This window comes from Cucurbita maxima, unplaced genomic scaffold, assembly GCF_002738345.1.
Source record: "Cucurbita maxima cultivar Rimu unplaced genomic scaffold, Cmax_1.0 Cma_Scf00002, whole genome shotgun sequence".
In the NCBI taxonomy this organism is placed as follows: domain Eukaryota; kingdom Viridiplantae; phylum Streptophyta; class Magnoliopsida; order Cucurbitales; family Cucurbitaceae; genus Cucurbita; species Cucurbita maxima.
Genome location: NW_019272018.1, coordinates 1,315,321 through 1,336,876, shown reverse-complemented (window position 1 = coordinate 1,336,876; position 21,556 = coordinate 1,315,321). Strand labels below are relative to the sequence as shown.

General features: G+C 33.7%; 3 protein-coding genes and 1 non-coding gene across 7 annotated transcripts in view; 3 read left to right on the top strand and 1 right to left on the bottom strand.

Moving 5' to 3' along the window:
- Positions 1–1,720, top strand: LOC111469596 (cytochrome P450 84A1-like). The gene is made up of 2 exons (XM_023114918.1): positions 1–954; positions 1,025–1,720. Exons 1-2 carry the CDS (start codon positions 58–60, stop codon positions 1,649–1,651), a joined length of 1,524 nt encoding a protein of 507 aa, XP_022970686.1. The 5' UTR covers positions 1–57; the 3' UTR covers positions 1,652–1,720.
- Positions 1,721–6,209: 4,489 nt separating this feature from the next.
- Positions 6,210–9,148, bottom strand: LOC111470060. The gene is made up of 3 exons (XM_023115538.1): positions 8,535–9,148; positions 6,608–6,817; positions 6,210–6,522 (listed from the first exon to the last, which is right to left on the bottom strand). The coding sequence occupies exons 1-3, from the start codon at positions 9,117–9,119 to the stop codon at positions 6,463–6,465; spliced, it is 855 nt and encodes a 284-aa protein (XP_022971306.1). The 5' UTR covers positions 9,120–9,148; the 3' UTR covers positions 6,210–6,462.
- Positions 9,149–9,231: 83 nt separating this feature from the next.
- TRNAP-CGG lies at positions 9,232–9,303 on the top strand. Its single transcript has one exon. It is a non-coding gene; the product is annotated as a tRNA-Pro (tRNA).
- Positions 9,304–13,155: 3,852 nt separating this feature from the next.
- LOC111469402 (kinesin-like protein KIN-7D, mitochondrial) overlaps positions 13,156–21,556 on the top strand; it is a 10,428-nt gene continuing 2,027 nt past the window's right edge. For 2 of the 4 annotated variants that reach the window (XM_023114658.1, XM_023114648.1), the window contains exons 1-22: positions 13,156–13,354; positions 13,456–13,828; positions 13,931–14,028; positions 14,122–14,211; positions 14,402–14,454; positions 15,271–15,336; positions 16,500–16,553; positions 16,824–16,883; positions 16,975–17,053; positions 17,148–17,215; positions 17,808–17,864; positions 17,950–18,054; positions 18,404–18,508; positions 18,677–18,784; positions 18,884–19,015; positions 19,104–19,283; positions 19,791–19,931; positions 20,246–20,386; positions 20,453–20,572; positions 20,673–20,723; positions 20,901–20,948; positions 21,114–21,260. In XM_023114658.1, the coding sequence (XP_022970426.1) occupies positions 13,485–13,828; positions 13,931–14,028; positions 14,122–14,211; positions 14,402–14,454; positions 15,271–15,336; positions 16,500–16,553; positions 16,824–16,883; positions 16,975–17,053; positions 17,148–17,215; positions 17,808–17,864; positions 17,950–18,054; positions 18,404–18,508; positions 18,677–18,784; positions 18,884–19,015; positions 19,104–19,283; positions 19,791–19,931; positions 20,246–20,386; positions 20,453–20,572; positions 20,673–20,723; positions 20,901–20,948; positions 21,114–21,260 (2,247 nt within the window). In that variant the 5' untranslated portion in view covers positions 13,156–13,354; positions 13,456–13,484. Of the gene's footprint in view, positions 13,355–13,455; positions 13,829–13,930; positions 14,029–14,121; positions 14,212–14,401; positions 14,455–15,270; positions 15,337–16,499; positions 16,554–16,823; positions 16,884–16,974; positions 17,054–17,147; positions 17,216–17,807; positions 17,865–17,949; positions 18,055–18,403; positions 18,509–18,676; positions 18,785–18,883; positions 19,016–19,103; positions 19,284–19,790; positions 19,932–20,245; positions 20,387–20,452; positions 20,573–20,672; positions 20,724–20,900; positions 20,949–21,113; positions 21,261–21,556 lie in introns of those variants that run through there. The other 2 variants (XM_023114666.1, XM_023114674.1) reach the window with 2 other exon arrangements.

Sequence of the window (21,556 nt, the reverse complement as noted above, 5' to 3'; positions counted from 1 at the left end):
TCTCTTTCGTTCTCTATAAGTTCATCTCCAATCCTTTCAAATTCTCATCTCAATTCAATGGAGTCTTTGAATTCTTCCTCTTTCTTCTTCTTCTTCCTCGTTTCTCTGCTGTTCTTCCTTGCTTTCCTATGGAGATTACGCCGTAAACTCCCTTATCCCCCCGGCCCTACCGGCCTCCCTATCATCGGCAACATGCTCATGATGAACCAACTCACTCACCGTGGCCTCACTCGTCTCGCCGCCATCTACGGCGGTCTTTTCCACCTCCGTCTCGGCGTTCTCCATATGGTTGTCGTTTCCACGCCAGAAATGGCACGCGAGTTCCTCCAAGTTCAGGATATCGCATTCGCAAATAGACCTGCGAACGTCGCGATATCGTACCTCACGTACGACCGCGCCGATATGGCCTTCGCAAATTATGGCCCATTCTGGCGCCAAATGCGCAAGATCTGTGTCATGAAGCTTTTCAGTCGACGGCGGGCTGAATCATGGGCGTCAGTGCGTGATGAAGTCGATTCTGTACTTCAAATCGTATCGAATAAAATCGGCGAGCCTGTGAATATAGGCGAACTCGTTTTCGGTCTGACACGAAACATAACCTACAAGGCCGCGTTCGGATCGTGCTCGCACGAAGGACAAGACGAATTCGTGGAAATCCTGCAAGAATTTTCTAAACTGTTTGGCGCTTTTAACATTGCAGATTTTTTGCCATGGTTAGGCTGGATTCATGCTGGAGAATTCAATCGAAGAATGGAAAAAGCTAGAAAAGCTCTTGATGTGTTTATTGATAGCATAATCGATGAACATATAGCAAAAAAATTGGGGAAAAACGATGATAATGATGAACAGGACGTTGATTCCGATATGGTGGATGAATTAATGGCATTCCTCGTCGATGAATCGAGTAGCAATGATTTTCAACTTACTAGAGATAATATCAAAGCGATAATCATGGTGAGTTCATCGATTTTTCTATTGATTTGCAAAACTGATTTGATTCATAATGTTCATGAGATTTTTGCAGGATGTGATGTTTGGCGGAACAGAGACGGTTGCTTCTGTGATTGAATGGTCCATTGCGGAATTAATGAGAAATCCGGAAGAGTTACAAAAGCTTCAAGAAGAACTCACACGGACTGTTGGATTAGATCGAAAACTCCATGAATCGGACCTTCAAAATCTGCCCTACCTGAAAGCCGTCGTGAAGGAGACGCTACGCCTTCATCCGCCGATTCCGTTGCTCCTCCACGAGACCGCCGTGGACACCGCCGTTGCAGGCTACTTAATTCCGACTGGTTCAAGAGTGTGGATCAACTGCTGGGCTATTGGCCGGGATGGAACCGCTTGGGAAGATCCGGACCGGTTTCGACCAGGGAGATTTGAAAACGACGCCGCTCCGGATTTCAAAGGGAGTGATTTTGAGTTCCTTCCGTTCGGGTCGGGTCGGCGGTCTTGCCCCGGAATGCAACTCGGACTTTATGCTTGTGAGATGGCGGTGGCTAATCTTCTTCATTCCTTCTCGTGGGAGTTGCCGGACGGAATGAAGGCGGAGGAGCTGGACATGAACGACTCGTTCGGTCTAACCGCTCCCAGAGCGGTTCGACTCGTTGCTGTGCCGAGTTACCGACTTAACTCGGCCGGGTTCAATTAAAACATCCAAAGAAGATTTTTCTTAAAAAATCATCTTCGTTATTTATTTTCGTATATTTTAAATTTGCTTTTATTTATAAAAAAATTTATGATCGGAATAATGTATTTATTATTGTTGAGTTTATCTCTTTTTGGGATATTAAATAATATATTTATGAAATAATAATAAAAAAAGAAATTACGTAAAATAAAAGTTAAAATATAAATTTAGAAAAATATAGACTTTTGTTTGAACTAATAAATATTCCACCTTTGTTTGAATTTTAATATTAAAAAAATCAATTATGGCTGTTTTTTTTTTAATATAATGTTTTATTATATAATTGATTTTCTTTAAGCATAATTCTTTTAATAAAAATTTGATATAGTGTCTTTTAAGTATTTACCTTATAAATATATGTGATTAATAATTAAAAAAACAAAAAAAATGTTGAAAATTCTATAAATTAAAATTCTTATTTTTTATTTTATTTTATTTATAAAAAAATTGTGATGAATTTCAAAATTATAAGTTTATGAAATATATATCTATAATATATATACCAGCAGGATCAATCAAGATATCATAAAATAATTAATATTTTAATTAATCTATTTATGGTAGTAAATTCTCATTAAATTTTTAGAATTTCTTTAGTTAAAATATTTAATTAGAAAATATTATACATTATTATGATAAATCCAAGATTATATATAATTGAGGATAGCCTTTTCATTTCGGTGAGACATTTGTAGCAATTCAATGTGCTTACCAAATACATAGCTTTTATAAATAATTGGGTTTCACTCTCTCATTGAAAACTTAGTCTCCATCAAGCTTTTAACCTAACTGATTATAAACCGACGTATAATTAATTAATAAAAATTGATTAATTTTATAGTATGTAAAGTCTTCATAATTATAAGATAAAACCGTAACAAATAATTATAACATTTAAAATAATACGAATTAATTCTAAATAATTATAAGTAAAAACGTTCTTAATGAATATTGATATTAAATAACTTACTGCAAAGCGACTTATTAAATAACTTAAACGTTCTCATTAGTCTTTTACTTTTAAATTTTAGAAAAATATATTATAATTTAATTTGGATTTATCAATATTGGTTTGAATATTAATATTTTAAAAAGAAGAAATCAAATATGGAAGTTTTTCTTAATATAATGTTTTATTATATAATTAACCTTCTTAAGCATAATTCATTTAATAGAAAATCGAGATAGTATGGCTTTTATTTATTTACCTTACAAATAAATGTAATTAATAATTAACAAAACAAAAAATCGTTGAGAACAGCAAAAATATTTTACCTTATATCAATTTTATAAATAAAAATGATGTTTAGAATTCTATAAATTTTAATTCTTATTTTTTATTTTATTTTATTTATAAAAAATGCATGAGTTTCCATATATAATAACATCATTTTTAGAAAATAAATTACTATGGATTCCATAATTAGAAATTTATGAAAAATAATTTCTATATATAATTGCTTATTAATTTTTTTTAAAATATATATTTTAGTATTTAACATTTTAAAAATTAATAAATATATTAGGAATTTTTTTTGACAATGAGTAATTAGAATATTTAAAAAAAAAAAAAAAAAAAATCTAAGTTATATTTTATTTTAAATATATTTTTCTCCCTTCTTACTCACATTTTTTCATTTATATTATTTTATAGGGTTTATATATATATATACACATATACATGTATATGTATATATGTATATGTATATGTATGTATATAAAAGTACGGTAAAATTTAAATCAAACGAAAATAGAAAACACCACCACTAATAAAGGTGGTGTGTTCAACTTTATAACAAACGGGAAAAAGGGTTTGGGATGCAATTACAAAATGAAATACAAAATATTCAATACAAAAATGGACTAACACCCCGGAACGACCCCCTTTGTGAATGAACAGTTTTTGAACGCTACCCCACCTCGACCGACAGCCTACAAATACTTGACGAAAAAAAAGGAGGGAATGGGTGGGTATAAAAATACTCAACAACTTACTTGTAGGCTCTTATCACATCTTTATCCTTAGGCCTTATTCTTGGTTCTTGGAAGTTCAAGCTTAATCTCTACTTTTACCTAAGTATTTAGGGTGGCTCAAAGTTCCAAGTAGATCTCTTATCTAAATCTTTGAATCGTATCTTCACGAGTCTGTATAACCTTTCTGCCCTTTGATTTAAGTATCTTGTTTTACTTGTGCAGTGAATGTCTGATTTCCTTGATTTCCTTGTGCAGTCTCTATTGTGCTTGGGATTTCGGTGGTGTGTATGTAACAAAAGTGTTTCACTTGTTGTTTTGAGCGTAACCTCTCTCAGCAACTATTCACACAAACATATGATGTGTTAGTGTGAATAGAGGCCAATAACGAGAAAATACAAGGGGCTGACGGTATAAAAGAGTGTTGCGTTTAAGAAGTGGACGGTCCATTTCATCACCACTTTGTGTAAAATCGTAGATGGGTCTGTGTTCCAGTTGTGTAACATGGAGGAGATGCAGTTGTGCTTTCGCTAAATTCTATGAAAGAGTTTTGGGAGTCCTACTTCACTAAATTGAGATACTTTGATATGAACCAAGACATCAATCATGCAAGATAAACTTCAAAGAATGTGTGAAGAAAATGCATGTCACATTAAAGAAGAATCAAGCTTCATTTATTCTTGAATGGTTACAAATTTTGGGTGGATGATAATCTAGAGTTATAGTGATTACTTATTCCTCGGGAGTTATGGGTATTGTTTATATGGTTCTAATGAACTAACTTTAAATTTTGAAACACCAATCAATCGTATTCTATAGCACGAGAAATAATATTCTATATTGCCTTTCTTATTGCTTTTGCTGTCAAATCACCAATTAACCCTGACATACATGGTCACCATTTACATTACCGTTCTTATATGCTTCTAGCTGGAATCTTATTAAAAGTGGGGGCACATGCTTGGTTCGGATCAATATGGAATTATTATCGCATATCCACTTTGTCTTTTCACTCGGGTTGATCTTAGTAGGCATAACTCAAATAATTTATGTAATTTCAACATCTTCGAGTCACGCAATTTAAAAAAAAAGAATAGTTTATTCCTCAATCCGTTCCATAGTTATAGGAATTTGTTCGGTAAGCTATGACTCAATTAACTATTTTACAAATAATCTTCTAATGGAATTTGAAATAAAATAAAATTTTAACTTAATTTGGATTTATAAATATTCTTCCTGATTTCAATTTTAATATTTTAGAAGAAAAAATCAAATATGGCAGTTTTTTTTTAAGAAAAAAATTAATGTTTTATTATATAATTGACTTTCTTAAGCATAATTATTTTAATAGAAATTTGATATAATATTTTTATTTATTTACCTTATAAATATTGTTGAGCAGAGCACAACTAGTATGCCTTATATGAAATTTAGAAATAAAAATAATGTTTAGAATTCTATAAATGGATTAATTTAATAGTTTAACTAATTAATTTTATAATAGGTTCATAAAATATTAAATATTCAAGAGTTTAAATTAATATTAAAAAATAGAAAAATATATTTAATTTAAAATTAATGTATTAAAAATATTAGGTATAATAAAATAATTATTGTATTTTTTAAAGTATATTATTTTCATTTTCTGAATTTTTAAATGAATTTTGTGAAAGTTTTTTTTTACAATTCTTTTTGTAATCACCGTTAATTCTTTTTGTAATCACAGTTAAGTCAGATATTATGATTTTAGATTAGTAAAAATCTAAGTTACACTTTCCAGTTTTGTAGAAAATAAATAATTTTAAATACTAAGTTTTATAAAAAAATTGTTTAAAACTTTTTAATCGTTCTAGAGTTTTTAAATCAACATTTAATATGGGTGAGAATATTCAGATTATTTGATGAACTCTTTAACACCTAAAATAATAGACACAAAATTAGATTAATAGAAAATTAGTTTCGATAAATTTGTATTTATTATCTTTTTGTTGTACCGTTATTATATCACAATTTATATTCATTTTTATAATTTAGAACCCTCCGGTATAAGTAGGCCTATTCCAATATAAGTAAAATATTTTCATAGTATTTTTTTTTAATAACTAATTCTCAAAGTGTATTAATTGTTTTTAGTTTTATTGCTATATTACTATTTAATTGTTTTTAATTTTATTGCACTAGTTAAAAATGTTATAATTTTATATTGTTGTTGATATATTTTTTTTTAATGATTATAGATTGATTTGGGTTTATTTGTAAAATTTTAATATATTTTATCTAAAATTGTATCGATAATTATGAGTTGTAGATAAATAAAAAAAAATTAAAAAAATTAAAAAATATATATAACTCACAACCCAACTCGAAAATCGGGTTGGGTTGTGAACATTTTCGAGTTAGGTTAGGTTATCAATTCAACCAACGCAAACTTTTGGATTGGTCCAAAAAATTCTTTCAATCCAACCCAACCGAACCGAACCATGTACACCCAGTTTAATAAATAGGTACCAACCAATCCTAGCTCGGTTTACATACATGTGCTTACATATCCAAGAGATAATTATATAACTCGTATTTGATTTATATTTGGTTATGCCAATTTTAAGCTCTTCCTACTAATTCACACAGACACTATAATCTTGTTTAAACTCTACACCTGTGAAACGAAAGCAGAATAAAGGCCTCTATATTCATGAACTAATTAAAAACTAGTGGAACTGCAAGATTTATAACGGTGTAACAAAAAACTTACATGGATAAAATTGCAAAACAAACCTGTTAGATGTGAATTCTACTTCAGATCAAAACCTGCTGCTTCCACGACGACCTCGGTTCGAGCTTCTCGGTGTTTGTACTTTATTCTGCATGAATATAAGTATTAGAATTTAAGAAGCAAGAGTAATTCATTCTGAGATAAGATCAAGAATGTCAATCCATATACTTTACCTGCAAAAATAGTTTCACTCGATCGGGTTCTTTTCTCACATAAATTTTTCGGGCACGTCGTTTTTCTTCCTCCGCTTTCATTTTAGAGATGCTGGGCCTATATATGATAACAGTTCTCCCAATTTTGCTCACTACCACAGACCCTGTTGATTCCTCCAATTGCCTCACCACATCCTCCAGCTCCCCTGGACAGTTCCCCAGAACTTTGATCTGTGCATCCAATGGTTCAATTTTTTTAATTCTACTTTGGTCTAAGGATTTTCTAATATTCGACATTTACGTGGAATGCAGAAATCGAAGCCATTAGTCAAGTTCGCATACAGAAAACTAAACAGGATTCGAGATGCCAACATATTCGTCTTCACAGACAAGATCCGATAAAAAAAACAGTCAACCTTAGCTTTTTTTTTAATGGACTATCATTAAAAAAATGAGAAAATACAAGAAAATACGCAAAACCAACTCCAAACAAAAAAGAGTCAAACTAAAGCAAAAAGGGACTTAATCTAGCACGATGAGACCTAAAGGGTAATTATGCCTTTTGAGTCTTCGAAGTCCCGGAATGTTAAAGATGTAAAAAAGGGTCCTAATCCAGCCTATCCTTCGTCTTATATCCGTGAAGTTGGGGCGTATTCATCATACCAACCATGTCTTATCCACTTTCTTGCTAGTTCTTGCTCCTGCATGAAAGTTCCATTTCAGGATCTTCTTCGGCTAATGAGACCTCGATCCCGAAGCCTTCGGAGTATCTTTTTGATAGGCGCCTCGAGATGTATGGGGAAAATTTCTCCTTGCCAAGGAGAAGATGCGGGTTCAATTCCCGACCCCTACCGCCTATAGGTAGTTTTAGACAGGTTTCTTTTGAAGTACAATGCCCATTCCGCCTAAAATTCTAGGAATTTGTTGATAGTTTGAGGAAAATTCTTTGAATTCAAATTTTATTGAAGAAAGTTGTAGGAGGCTTTTGGTGCCTTCTAATCAGCAAGTTGCCTCTTCATCCGTTGATGACCCTTCACTTACCCTCCACCCTCCATGCCAGCCAATTTCGCTTCACTTAGTGAAGCCAATGGTGTCGAGTTTCATGGAATTCCTTCACTGGTTCATGACGAAAGTTGTGTCAGTGTTCACTTTTGCCAAGCTCTGGTTGGTTTCTCTAAGGATTTTGGTGTTTTGTTTCTTCTTTCAAGTGTTTCAGCTTCGTTTGGTTGCATGTTTGAGGCTTTAAGGATTCTATTGACATGACTAAGTTTAGGGCATGGCTCTCATACCATGTTAGATAAACACGACTCTCCACAATGGTATGGTATTGTCCACTTTGAGCATAAGCTCTCGTAACTTTGCTTTGGGCTTTTCCAAAAGACCTCAAACCAATCGAGTATTCTTTGATTATAAACCCATGATCATTCCCTAAATTAGCCAATGTTCATTCAACCCATCGTTTTTGTTGGATTCAATTTGTTTTGGGGGGTTCTGATCCTTTGTTTCATTAATTCATTATAAGTTTTGTTTCTTGTCAAAAATAAAAAGAACAGAGTATTCATAAATTGTCTATTCGCCAAACTGTTCATCCACACTGCAGTTTAGATGCAAACATTTACCGTTCCTTTCAGTTGATCAACCCATAAATTTTCTGTAGTAGCTCTAAACTACGTTTCAACAGAAGAATTTCATTTCTCCAACAAACAATGTAATTGTTTTCCTAACTGCGAACAAGCACTTTAAGTCCAGAATGCCATTTCTATTCAAATTGTTCAAGAAGAAGAGGAGATAAAAATTGCAAAGACAATTGAAATTCACAGCACTGGTTCCCCTAAAATAGTTGCTAGATGAACCCTAATTCTTAAACCATATAGATTTTAAGGATATCAAATCAGCCAAGAAATAACTTGATCAGACAGAGAAGAGAACATCGAAAGAATCAACAAACCTTGAGAAGCTCGTTGGCTTCAAGTGTCTCGATGAAAGAAGTAGCCAAGCCAGGAGTGACGCCAGACTTCCCCACCAACTGACTCTTCAGCTTCTTCCCCAAGCTATGAGCGTACGATGCCAACTCTTTCTTCTCCTTAACCGTCAAACTCGGAATACTCTTCACTTCACTTCTACTCACCACCGCCGAAGACGAGTCCGAAGCCACAGCAGTTTCCAATCCGTCCTCAACCGTATTGTCTTCCAGTTCGAAATCTTCGATTTCAACTTCATCTTCGTAATCACTTTCGTCGTCATCGTCAATTACATCGTCGTCTTCAAATCCGACCGCAGAGGTACCAGAAATGATGGAAGAAAAGGAGCGAGAGAATGAAACGGATGCTGAGGGAGTGAAAGACCGGGAACGGTGAGGAGATTGGCGAATGAGGAAGATAGAACTGTTGGGTTTAAATTGATGGGAGCAAGCGGCTGAGATGACGGCGGAGGGTCTACAGAGGAAAGTTGAGAGAGAAGAAGGAACTGACCGGAGAAGAAGAGAGTGGATGAGGTGAGAATGAGAGGGAGAAGACATTATCGAAGCTCCCATTTTCGCTCCTCCTTGTTCCTGGCGCCTGAAACTGATAGAAATTTGAGAAGAAAAATATCGGATAAAACTTATTATAGTAAATATAAAACTAAATTTGAGAGCGAATATCAACGGGTGTTTGGTCTAGTGGTATGATTCTCGCTTCGGGTGCGAGAGGTCGCGAGTTCGATTCTCGCAACACCCCTTTTTTAATTATATTAATATCTTTTCTAATAAAATAAAACCGTTTTTTCACTTTTCTTCGAGACTAGTTTATTATTAATTTTAAAATATATATTTTTACAATTATATATACCTATATTTATTTTATTTTTGTTTAATTTCATATTATTTTTTCACGGTTTATTCTCCACAATTTTTAAAAATAAATATATATAGAAATTTGAGTTAGAAATTCTAATTAAATATTTAAAAATAAATAAATAAATAAATGTTTATTTTTTTTGTTAAGTAACAAAAAGTTAATAAATTACTTGGACAACTCAAACAAACCTAACCTAAAAAGTTTACCATTTAGTTGAGTTTATTATTTAATGAAGGTTGTTTAGGTTGAAATTTTTTACTATCCGAATAACTGAGTTCAGTAAAAAAAATGACTCCACTTGATTCAATCCCACTCTCGAACACTCCTAAGAAGTTGATGTAGATTAATCAAATGTTACAAATATTTAGTATAGTTTTAAATCAAAATATTTTTCCTTAGAATAATATGTATTAACAAGCACATATAATAAGAATAAAAAAAATGCAAAACTATATAGTTGTTGTACATAATTACTTTACTATATAGTTTTTTGGGCCCATGAATATGGACAGCCCGTCCTCTTAAGAGCCCAAAAGATAGAAAAGGATGACGTGGTCCTGTCTTAAACGGGGCCCACCTTCCCACGTGAAAAGCCCACCTCACCACAGCTCATCGCTTCCTTTTCAAGTAAAGCCTCCCATCCCTAAGGCCCTCTCAATGTTAAGAAAAGTCATTGTCTACCCCTTTTAATGGGTTAGATTCCTCCAACTTTAGTAAGCAAATAATATTGGTAATTTATTTGTCGAGTTAATCGACGTAGTTTGATAATGTCTACTCGAGATTGTTAATCTGATCAAGAGGTCAACGATTCGATTCTCTTACTTGTGGTGTTATTGAACGGAAAAAGGATGAGACAAACTCCGTTGATAGTTATAATATACGATCAATGTAGTTAAAAGTAGTTTGATAGAGGCACTCAAGACTGTTAATCTGATCATAACTTAGGTACTTGGATAAGAGGTCAGCTGTTCGAATCTCTAACTTCCAATGTTTGAACTGAAAAGGGTGAGACAAAGTCTGTCTTGTCATTTTTGTTTGTCACAAAATTTTGGAATATGGTTAGATTCTTCCCACTTTTGTAAACGAACAATATTGGTACTTTATTGGGAGAGAATCAATAGATTCCTTTTCGGGAGCGATTCATCCTTCCCGAACGCAGCATACAACTCTCCGTTGAATTAGGGTTGTGTTGCTATTTATAATATACTATTAATATTTATGTAATTAAAATAGCTTGATAATGATTGGGATATATGTCCTTGAACGATCAAGAGGTTAGAGGTTCGAATTTCTTATTTCCGGTGTTATTGAATGAGAGAAAAATGATGGGTTGACCCTAGTAATTGTCATTAGAGTCGATGAAAAAAGTTGAAAGACTTCATATTATGTAATTTAATATATCAACGACTAAGCTAGATCGAGTTCGAGCTCATAGCTATGTCTCACATGGGGTGGACCACATATTTCAACCTCTTTCTCCAANCTTATGAGCTTCTTTGCTTTGCTCTTTTTTTTTTTTTTTTTTTTTTTTTTTTTTTTTTTTTTTCAAGTTTGTGGGAGAATTAGTAATTATTTTTAAAATTGTTCTTATTTTCTCGAACTACCTAACGATTACCTAATTTAAATCATGACAGTGTGGTTGGGTTAGTTTTGTAATATCCCATATTGGTTGGGGAGGCGAACTGTGGGGGAAACCTTTCACTAGTAGACACGTTTAAAAATCTTGAGGAAGAACTCAAAGAAAACAATATCGACTAGTAGTGAAACTGGGTTGTTACAAATGGTATCAGATCTAGGTTTCGGGCAATGTGCCAACGAGGAGGTTGTTTACTGAAGGGTAGATACGAGGCAGTGTCCTAGTAAGAACGTTGGACCCCAAAGGAAGGTGGATTTGGTGGGGATCCCACATCGATTGGAGAAATGAACGAGTACCAGTAAGGACGATGGCTCTAAAGGGGATGAATTGTGATATTTTCCCACATTGATTGGGGAGGATAACGAAACACCTTTTATAAGGTGTGAAAACCTTTCTCAAGAAAAAGTCCAAAAAGAAAAAGTTAACAGAGATATATAAGAAATATATGAAATAGAGAATATTAAATAATAATAATAATAATAACAACAGCGAAGTAAATTGGTTAAAATAAAGTTTTAAGTTATAAAAAATAAGACAGTATTTAAAAAATTAAAAAATAAAATATTATCCTAATAAAGTTTTAATATGAAGGAGAGGTTGTTGGTTAGTTAAAACAAAGCCATCTTGATTTACGTTGCTTTATGCCCACAACCAAACATTTTACCAATTTTAATTCTCTATTTTCAGCTCACCCTTCCTAATCCCATCATAGAGTGGTTAAAGGGTTTTCCTTTTTCTTTTTTAATTAATATTAAATAAATTAATAATACACTTTTTTTTTTTTTTTTAATATTGTTTTCTTAACCTTTTATTTTATAAATTTCTAAAAATATTCTCTCAAATAATTTAGTTTTCTAAAGTAGCGATTAATTATTTGGTTCAGAGTCGTTTTTAAATTGCGTGTTAAAAAATATTTTATTCGTTATTATCGTTCATGGTTTGGTTTGTTCGAGAGTTAGGACCTTTTTTAATAAAACTTGATTAGGGGTATTCTCGTCATTTAGCTCTCTCCGTTCCACTGATATTGAATGGCGCATGAAAGTATTAAAGAAAGACTGCATTTAGTAGTAATTTTTTTATTTATTCAAGTTAGTGGTAATTTCATTTTCGAAAGAGTGTCTCGACTTGCTTAATAGTACATATACTCGAGTTGTATGAAGTAGAAACTCGTCACGTATACGATTTGGAAGCCAAGCTCGGGTTTCGAATTTCTACCTAATTAGGTCACAAATTAAGGATTTTTTTTAGGATTCCGTGGATGAAATTAAGTGTAAGGTAAGTTGGCTAATAATTGAAATTTTAAATCCGTATTTTTATAACTTTTTTAGAAAAAAAAAAAAAAAAAAGAAAACTAATTTCATCGTTGTCGTGGGCGCACATCTTGAAGAGATTAATAAACGGAGTAGGACGGCGGCGCGTGGTAGCGCGTGAGAGTGGATGCGGCGGTGAATGTACAAAAAGACTAAAGTAGCCCCACGTGTGGCTCTGGAACATGCTTGTACTGTCACATTACATTTGCCCCTCCAGGTCCTATGTGTAAAGTGCGGGGTGGCGGCCCCACAATCACATGGTACAGGAAACTCTCCGCCGCGCGCCTCTCCGGTCACTCTCTCTCTCTCTCTCAGTTACATTCTTTTAATTTTGTTAAATTGCGTATTAAATTTTGTTATATGTTCCCATTATATTTTGATATATACTAAATGAAATAAAAATAAAAGCACTCTTTTTTATTAATTTTTCACGAGTAAAAAAACAAAGTTAAAAAATATCAATTAATTAAATTAAAACATTTTAAATAATGTTGAAATTCCTTTTCTTTTCCGTTCATTATTTTCTATAAATTAAAAAAATGGAGCAATTTCACTTCATTTGTAACGTAATTAATATATATATTTAAAAATTAAAATTCGTATTAAATTTAAAAATAAAACAATTCCACGTTTATTTTCTTAAAAGTCCTTTTTTTCTCCCTATTTCAAAAACAACCCCAGCTGTCCGCCACGTCATCCCGCTTTAAATATATATATATATATATATAAACAAAAATTAATCAAAATTCAAATTAAATTTTTAAAAAATATAATCTCTATCTCTCTCTCTCTCTTTCACTATCCATTTCTCAGTAACGCCCGCTGTCTTAAAGAAGACGAAACAATCTCTAACTTCTCTCTCTAAAGTCTTCCATGGGAGGTAGCTTAAAGCGTTGAACAAATTATTAGCACAGACAAAAGAGAAGAAGAAGAAGAAGAAGAAAAAGGGATTCTCAATGTTCTTCGCTTTTGCTTGTGCAACCATGTGAGTTTTCTGACACTCTTTTTCTTGCTTGCTTCTGATTCTTATTCTCCTTCTTTTTTAATTTTTAATTTGATTTGATTTGATTTGCATTTTGCTCTCAGAGTCCTCACTGGCTTGCCTGATTCAGTCTATGGCGTCTTCGTCCCGAACGCGGAGTAGTTCGCCGTTTTCTCATCGGAAATCTGTTGCTTCTTCTTACTATTCGAGTCCATCGCCCAGTTCTTTCACGAACGGGAAGATGATTCCTCGACCTTGCTCGAGTTCGGCGTCTTCGCATTATGGAATGGGCGGTGGATTTGGTTCTCGATCAATGGCTCATGGCCGAGGGGTTTCGGATTCAATGCACTATGGAGGTGGAGGTTATGGTGATTGCTCGCCGGTTGGGTTTATTTCTGATGATTTGATTGCTGAGCCTGTGGATGAGCTGAGGAATGGAGATAGCATTTCGGTGACGATTCGGTTTCGGCCTTTGAGGTAAGTGGAGAGATCGGAGGGTGTTGAATCTGATCCGTGATTGATTTTAGTGTCGGTGTTTTTGCGATTGATTGAGTTTTGGTTTCGGGCTTATGCTTGCAGTGAGAGGGAGTTCCTGAAAGGGGATGAGATTGCTTGGTATGCGGACGGGGACAAGATCGTGCGCAATGAGTATAATCCGGTCACGGCCTATGGATTTGGTACTCTTTTTTAAATTTGAATTTGGATTAACGTAGCAGCAATGTATGTTTTCGTGTTTATAACATCGCGGGGACGGTGTTTCTCTGTGGCAGATAGGGTGTTTGGACCAGAAACGATTTCACAGGAGGTGTATGAAGTTGCGGCCAAACCTGTCGTTAAGTCAGCGATGGAGGGTGTTAATGGTGCGAAACGTTTCACTGATCCAGATATTCTTTGAACTAAACAACATCATAACTCGTAGTGTCGTTAAAGTTTTTATGTAAGATCATGGAAGGATTATTAGACTGATAGAGATAATTTTCGATATCTAAGAGGAGAACTTGATTAAATCTAACAATTGAAGGATCTTATAAGCTGTTTTCTGTTATGCAGGAACTGTATTTGCTTACGGTGTGACAAGCAGTGGGAAGACGCACACTATGCATGTAAGTACGACTCTTTGGCATCATGCCCACATGTCTAATCTTTTTGAGAGCGTTTTTACAAAAATTATTGAGTTTGATTTGCCCAAAAACAGAGTTTTTTAATTGCAATTATTATGCGTAGTAACCCTGGACTGTTTGATGCCAAACCAGATTATAATAGTTCAGCTTGTTTTAACCACTAACTACTTTGTTAACCGTTAATATTCATGTCCTTATAAGAGCCTTATTAAGAGTTTGAATTCTACATTGAAGTTGCCGGAGAGATGATGAGCCCTAATTTTCTTGTTGAATCAACAATAGCATTTGATTTTTTCAGCCTCCAATTTTGGCCATCTGGTGTTAATTTATAATTGTTGGTTAGTTTTGAGGGCTAAATGCTAGTTACACATATATTAGGGTTTCCGTTTTAATTCAGCTGGAAACTACAAAAAGAGACTTTCAAAAGTGACTAGTAACACTATTTGACATTTATATTGAAAGATTCTTAGTCATGAAGCAATTGTTATTAGATTATTTATTTTTTCGGTTACTCCATTTCCAATTTTTTTGAAATTAGAAGTTGGTGTTAGATTTGAAACTTGATTGGCAGAGAGTGATGAGTTTGGTTGAGAGACACATGGTAATTTGCAGGACAGCCGATATGACATTGTTATGAGACGATTCAATAAGTTTCTCTTCCTCGCTTTTTCTACCATGGTGTTATCTTTTTTTTTTTTTTTTTTAATACTTTCATACCTCCCCCAATGATAGCTTAGCAGACCTTATTTTGGTGCCTTGGTAATGTTATTGATTTGCTTGTCTAAATAATTTTCACAGGGAGATCAAAACTCTCCAGGTATCATACCACTGGCTATAAAAGATGTTTTCAGCATCATCCAAGATGTAAGTGTCCTGGCATAATGAAGTGAGACATTGAATAGTATTATCTTGTTCTTTGGCTTGTTGATGTCTTTTTAATTAGGTTCTCTTAATTTCTTGATAATTTTTTTTCGTAAAACTCTTATCTTGTGGGCAGTTATTGTTGTTCATTAGGATGCTTAACATCATTTGAGTTCTAAACTGCTAAGTATTCTTTTGGTCGATGTTATAGTTTTGGTAATTCTTCTTTTTGTGCTCTGGTTTTTGAAAAAAAAAAGCATTAATTTTGTCTTTAAAAAACTTTGGATTGCTTTGTCTCACAATTGCACAAAAAATGTTCACATTCTGTAGTTTGTATGTAGTTTATCATCTGTTTATATTGGTGGTAGCCAAGACGGAGCCTACTGTGAAAGATAGTCGGCACGTAATGGCTTGTGGTCATGACTCCTCCGTGATGAGGTCTACTCAAGTCTAAAAGTGCCCGATACTTATTTCAATCAGTTTTTTCTGAGAAGTAAATGAAAAAGTATAAAATGTGTATGTTACATATATATGTGTGTGTTTGTGTATCTCTTCTTTAGCTTTTTTAAAATCTTGTATATTTTAGAAATGAAAAAAAGCTTAGAAGGAGGGGGTCAGTGTGGGATGAGTCCTTTCCGAAACTTTTTATGCTTTTGTCGGGTGGGCTAGCTAAGGCATAAGTCAGTCCTAAGGAAGTACTTAATTCTTTATCAGAAATAATAAAATATTGCAGAATTTAGTACAGTCGTTACCCAAATAACAATTGTTCCCTTTTCTACAAATTTTAATCCTGAATAGTATTAGATATTTATTATATCTTAGTTATAATAATTAAATTATTGAACCTGTGTTGAATAAAATTTCAGACTAGCTACCATGTTTGGATAACAAATGTGCAAATTTACTACTTTAATAAATATTGATATTTATGAATTGATTTTTGCTATTCGCATAAACTATGAAGGAAAGATTGTTATAAATGATTTTTTTTTTGCATGCCTTTTGCTATACTCTAATTAACCCTTTCTTTATTAGCTTATTTTTCTTACTAGCTTCTGCATGTTATCTGATTATATTTATTTGTTACAAATTTAATAATCCCGTTTATTTATTTAATTTTGTGAATATTTGACCGTATAGATGAGTGTGGTTGTTTTTCTGTGTAGACTCCTGGAAGGGAATTCTTGCTTCGTGTATCTTACCTTGAAATATACAATGAAGTAAGTAATTCTATACTGAAAAATGTTAGAGCTTCAGTGATTGATCATATCTAGATTGTTATTTTATCTTTTAACTTACCGCCAAGTTCCATTGGCGGGTGTAAATGTAGTTTATAGCCTATATAGTTCAGAGTCAAAGGATATCTTGTTTTTATATGAAATGAATATAATTTTGGCATCCTAAACAATCATGTACAAACTGCTAGTACTAAGAGTTCCAAATCTTCTAAGTTATTGGACTCGTGATCATATTTGCATTCTTCATACCAGGTGATAAATGACTTGCTAGATCCAACAGCCCAGAATTTGCGTGTTAGGGAAGATGCACAGGTGCTTTTCTTACTTGTCCTCATAGTTATCACCTTGTAAACTATTTTTGCTTTGTTATAATTGTATATTTTATGCTGCCGTCATCAATTAGGGCACTTATGTTGAGGGTATAAAGGAAGAAGTGGTTTTATCTCCTGGACATGCTTTATCATTTATAGCCGCTGGAGAAGGTATTTATTGGGAACTTCTGCTTCCACACCATTTCTCCTCATTGGGCCCTTTTATGTGTATATGTGGTTTATGGCTAAATGTCTTAAATGGCAGAGCATCGTCACGTTGGATCAAATAATTTCAATCTTTTTAGTAGCCGGAGTCACACCATCTTTACGCTGGTAAAACTAATGATTTCCTTGTTGTTGGAGTATCCAATTGCTTGCTCTTCAGTAAATTTATTTGCTATGGTTTTATTTCTATTTCAAAATGAAGATTGTTTTCCATGATTTAAATTGCTTTCTGCAATGTGCATCTAGACGTCACCTCTTTAAGTTACCAATTATAAACTTTTGGGAAGTGCATTTAGGAACTCCAAACTGACAATCTTGACCTTAGTATTTGGCCCCTTCCCCCTGATTTTAACAACATATTTGTGTTATAAAAACAATTAGTTGTGGAATTCCAAGTTCAAACTTTTTTTTACGAACGGATGCAAAGATATGTACATTGATACATATTTTAGCATCTATGCTCGTAGAAATGTACACACATATGGTTTATGCCAGTGTACATTTTATCAGTACATAAATACATTCATAGAAACATGAATTCTTACATACCCAAACCAAATACATACATTCCGATAGACATGCTCACACACAGAGGTGCAAAGAGGCATGCTTATCAGATTTTGTGGTTGCTTTCACTCTCTCGTGCATTCTTCCCCATCGTTCTGCCTCTGTAAACTAAGAGTGCAGTATGCTCTTGCAGATGATTGAAAGTAGTGCACATGGTGATGAGTATGACGGTGTCATCTTCTCTCAGCTTGTAAGATCGGACCTCTCTCATTCTGATATGTAGTGCTACTAAACTTGAATGTGCCATTCTGATTAATATTAACTCCATGCAACAGAATTTGATTGATTTAGCTGGGTCAGAGAGCTCAAAGACCGAGACTACTGGACTGAGGAGAAAGGAAGGAGCCTACATAAACAAAAGTCTTTTGACTCTTGGAACAGTAGGTGCCTTTTTATATGGCTTTTTTGTGTTGATTAAATATTTTTGCACTCTTTCCCTAACAAATACAACCGTACAATTAGGATCTGTATCATCCTGATCCTGCTTTAGAAAACCAAGTTTTGCTTCACTATCTCTTATCCTTGTAGTCTTACGTGCCTGTTGATTTAAGGATCTCATCAATTCATCCATCCATTCATTGCAGTTGGCGAGTGTTAACTATCGAAATGCATATAGGTTTAATTTTCATATATTTCATGAGAATGTTTGTACTTCTGTGATATTGGTTTCCCTTATGTAGGGGATACCTCAAGATGGAAGTAATTTATATATTTGGTTGCACTGTGAAGGTTATTGGGAAATTAAGCGAGGGGAAGGCATCCCATGTTCCTTATCGAGATTCTAAGCTTACTCGTCTTCTACAATCCTCACTCAGTGGTCATGGACACGTTTCAGTGAGTATTTGATTTAGAAACAGCTTTTTTGTAGTGCATGCTTCTCGTAGATGGAACTTATAGATGAATCATCTTTATTTATTGTCATCTGCTTTCCTTTTACTTACCTTGAATATTTATGCAGTAAAACTTGCCAACTTCCTTTTGATTTACACAAATTATCTTCAGCTTATTTGCACAGTAACTCCTGCATCCAGTAACATGGAGGAAACTCACAATACATTGAAGTTTGCTAGCAGGGCCAAACGAGTTGAAATCTATGCCTCGCGCAATAAGGTTTATTGAAGTTTCTTTTCAACATGAAGTTAGAAGAAAATGTTTGTTGATCAAATGATTTTTTCCACTTTTCTGAACTCTTCTTTATTGCATTTTCAGATAATTGATGAAAAATCTTTGATAAAGAAGTATCAGAGAGAAATTTCAACCCTCAAGCAAGAGCTTGATCAGTTGAAAAGGGGGGTCATTGTTGGTGTTAATCATGAGGAGATAATGAATTTGAGGCAACAAGTCTGTGTTTTCTGCGCTCATGTTCGGTGGTTCAATTACTATTTTCTGAATACTATTTCAATTTGTTTATTCTTGTATTGTTATATAGTTGGAAGCAGGTCAAGTGAAAATGCAATCAAGATTAGAGGAGGAAGAAGAAGCTAAGGTTGCTCTCATGAGTAGGATTCAGAGGCTGACTAAACTCATACTAGTCTCTTCTAAGAATTCTATTCCTGGATGTTTGAGTGACGTTCCTAGTCATCAAAGGAACAAATCTTCTTTTGATGATGTAAGTTTTCTATATAATTTTTCTTCAACTTAGGTATACACATTTACTTGTTCTCTTGTGATTGCCATTGCCATCACAAATGTGAAGAACTTACAAATTCAGTGCTTAGAAGATCCAAGATGAGCACTCTCATCTAAGATTGCCTTGTTCTGCACATTAAACATTTTTTATGGTCTATGACTGGAATCCATGGTTGTTCTGCCTCCATACACTTTTGCAACGACAATTATTATTATTATCATTACCATCATTGTCTGTTTTTATTTGGATAAATTACAATTCAAATTATAATTTTTGTTACTTGTGCATAATAAAACCGTGTTCAGTTAGTTTTTTTCTTTTGCCATGTTTCAAACATCTAATAGCCAACGAAGCAGATACAACTTCCATCACTGAATTTTTGGTCCCGGGGCCTCTTTTCCTATTTCTAAGCGACTGACGTTTGCAGTTCTTACTTCAGTTTGAGAATAATAAATCTATTGCTCATCTTTCAAATTTCCTTTTCAGAAGTTTGAGGTCCCCCAAGAATTGCTTTCCGAAAGCGAGAATCAAAATGATCCATCTTCAATTCTTCACTCAGATGTTTCTTCAATCCAGTTGAACGGCGAAGGCTTACCAGCTGCTAGTGTAATCACTGGATCAACTAACGTGAGTGAAATTATTGGTGCTTTAATCTCTCTGTGATGTGCTACATGTTTATGAGTTTCTCTTCACAAATTAGATATCATACAGAAAGCTTTTAAGTTTTTTTTTTTTCAATTTTCATCTGCGCAACAATAGCAGTTTACAATGTACTCAATTATATCATATCTGTTTATCCAGCGATGAGAGCTCACAAGGCTTTTTGCCGGTTTCTTGTTTTCTTTTTCTTTATCACATTTTTTTTTTCTATTGAAGGTTTCTCGGTTCTCTTAGAGCTATGAGCTATGAATTTTAAAATGATTGTTTATATTGTACTGTAGGACGAAATGTCAATGTCAGATCAGATGGATCTGCTGGTCGAGCAAGTTAAGATGCTTGCTGGAGAGGTTGCATTTAAAACCAGCACACTGAAACGTCTGGTTGAGCAGTCTGTTGATGATCCTGATGGTTCTACAGTTCAGGTATAGTTTGTCATGAGTTTTCTTTCTTTGCTGCATTTTTAATCATGTCCACGTTCCTTCATCCAGATCCAGGACTTAGAACATGAAATTCAAGAAAAGAAGAGGCAAATGAGGGCTTTGGAACAACGAATTGCTGAGGGTGACAAGTCTTCAGTTTCTAGTGCATCAGTGGCTGAAATGCAGCAGGTGCTGCTTCCTTGAGCTCATTGACCTTCCTTCAATTACTTCAATTTACTTTTATTAGAAATTTAATTAGTTTTTTTTTACTGTTTTTGTATGGTTGCAGACTGTTACAAGATTAATGACTAAGTGCAGTGAAAAGGACTTTGAGCTGGAGGTAAATTTTCTGAGTTATATTAATTAAAGGACTTCGATACTGCAATGTTGTTCAACTGATTGAAAGGTTGATTTAATGCAAGCTGCTGGTCCAATATATCGTTAGTAGGATATACGATCACCACACCCCAGATAATTGCAAAATCTCTTATTTATTTACTTTCTTCTCTTGATTCAGATCAAAACGGCAGACAATCGTGTTCTTCAAGAGCAATTGCAGAATAAGGTTTTTTGCCATCTCTTTTTGTTCTCTATTTTCCACTATATATACCTGTAGTAGAAAATTCTTCGAGCATTTGTATTTGTACCTTAATTAACAAGCTTCCTTCTCATTGTTCCCCCTTTGTTTAGTTTTGGAACATCACTTGTTTCCATATTTGTCTGCTGGCAGTGTGCAGAGAACAAAGAATTACAGGAGAAAGTAGAACACTTAGAGCATCAGTTGGCTTCAGTTACTAGCAATAAATTGCCAACTTCATCTGAACATTGTCTTCCAGAAAAATATATCGAAGAATTAAAAAAGAAGATTCAATCTCAGGCAAGGCTTTTCACTTTTGGTTGACTACTCTAGTTGATTTGTCGATACTGATTCTTGATGCTTTCTCTATAGTATTACTGCCATGATTGGATGAGACCGTTGATAGTTTATAAGGATGAGTGGCTGTACTGTATGCTTCTTTACAACTTGACTCGTTTATTCTGTATCTTTGTTTCTTTAGTCTATTATAGAAAGTAATGTAACCTGTATATTTTTGTTTCCCTTCTCAAAAAAAAAAAAAAAAAAAAAAAAAAAAAAAAAAAAAAAAAAAAAAAAAAAAAAAAAAAAAAAAAAAA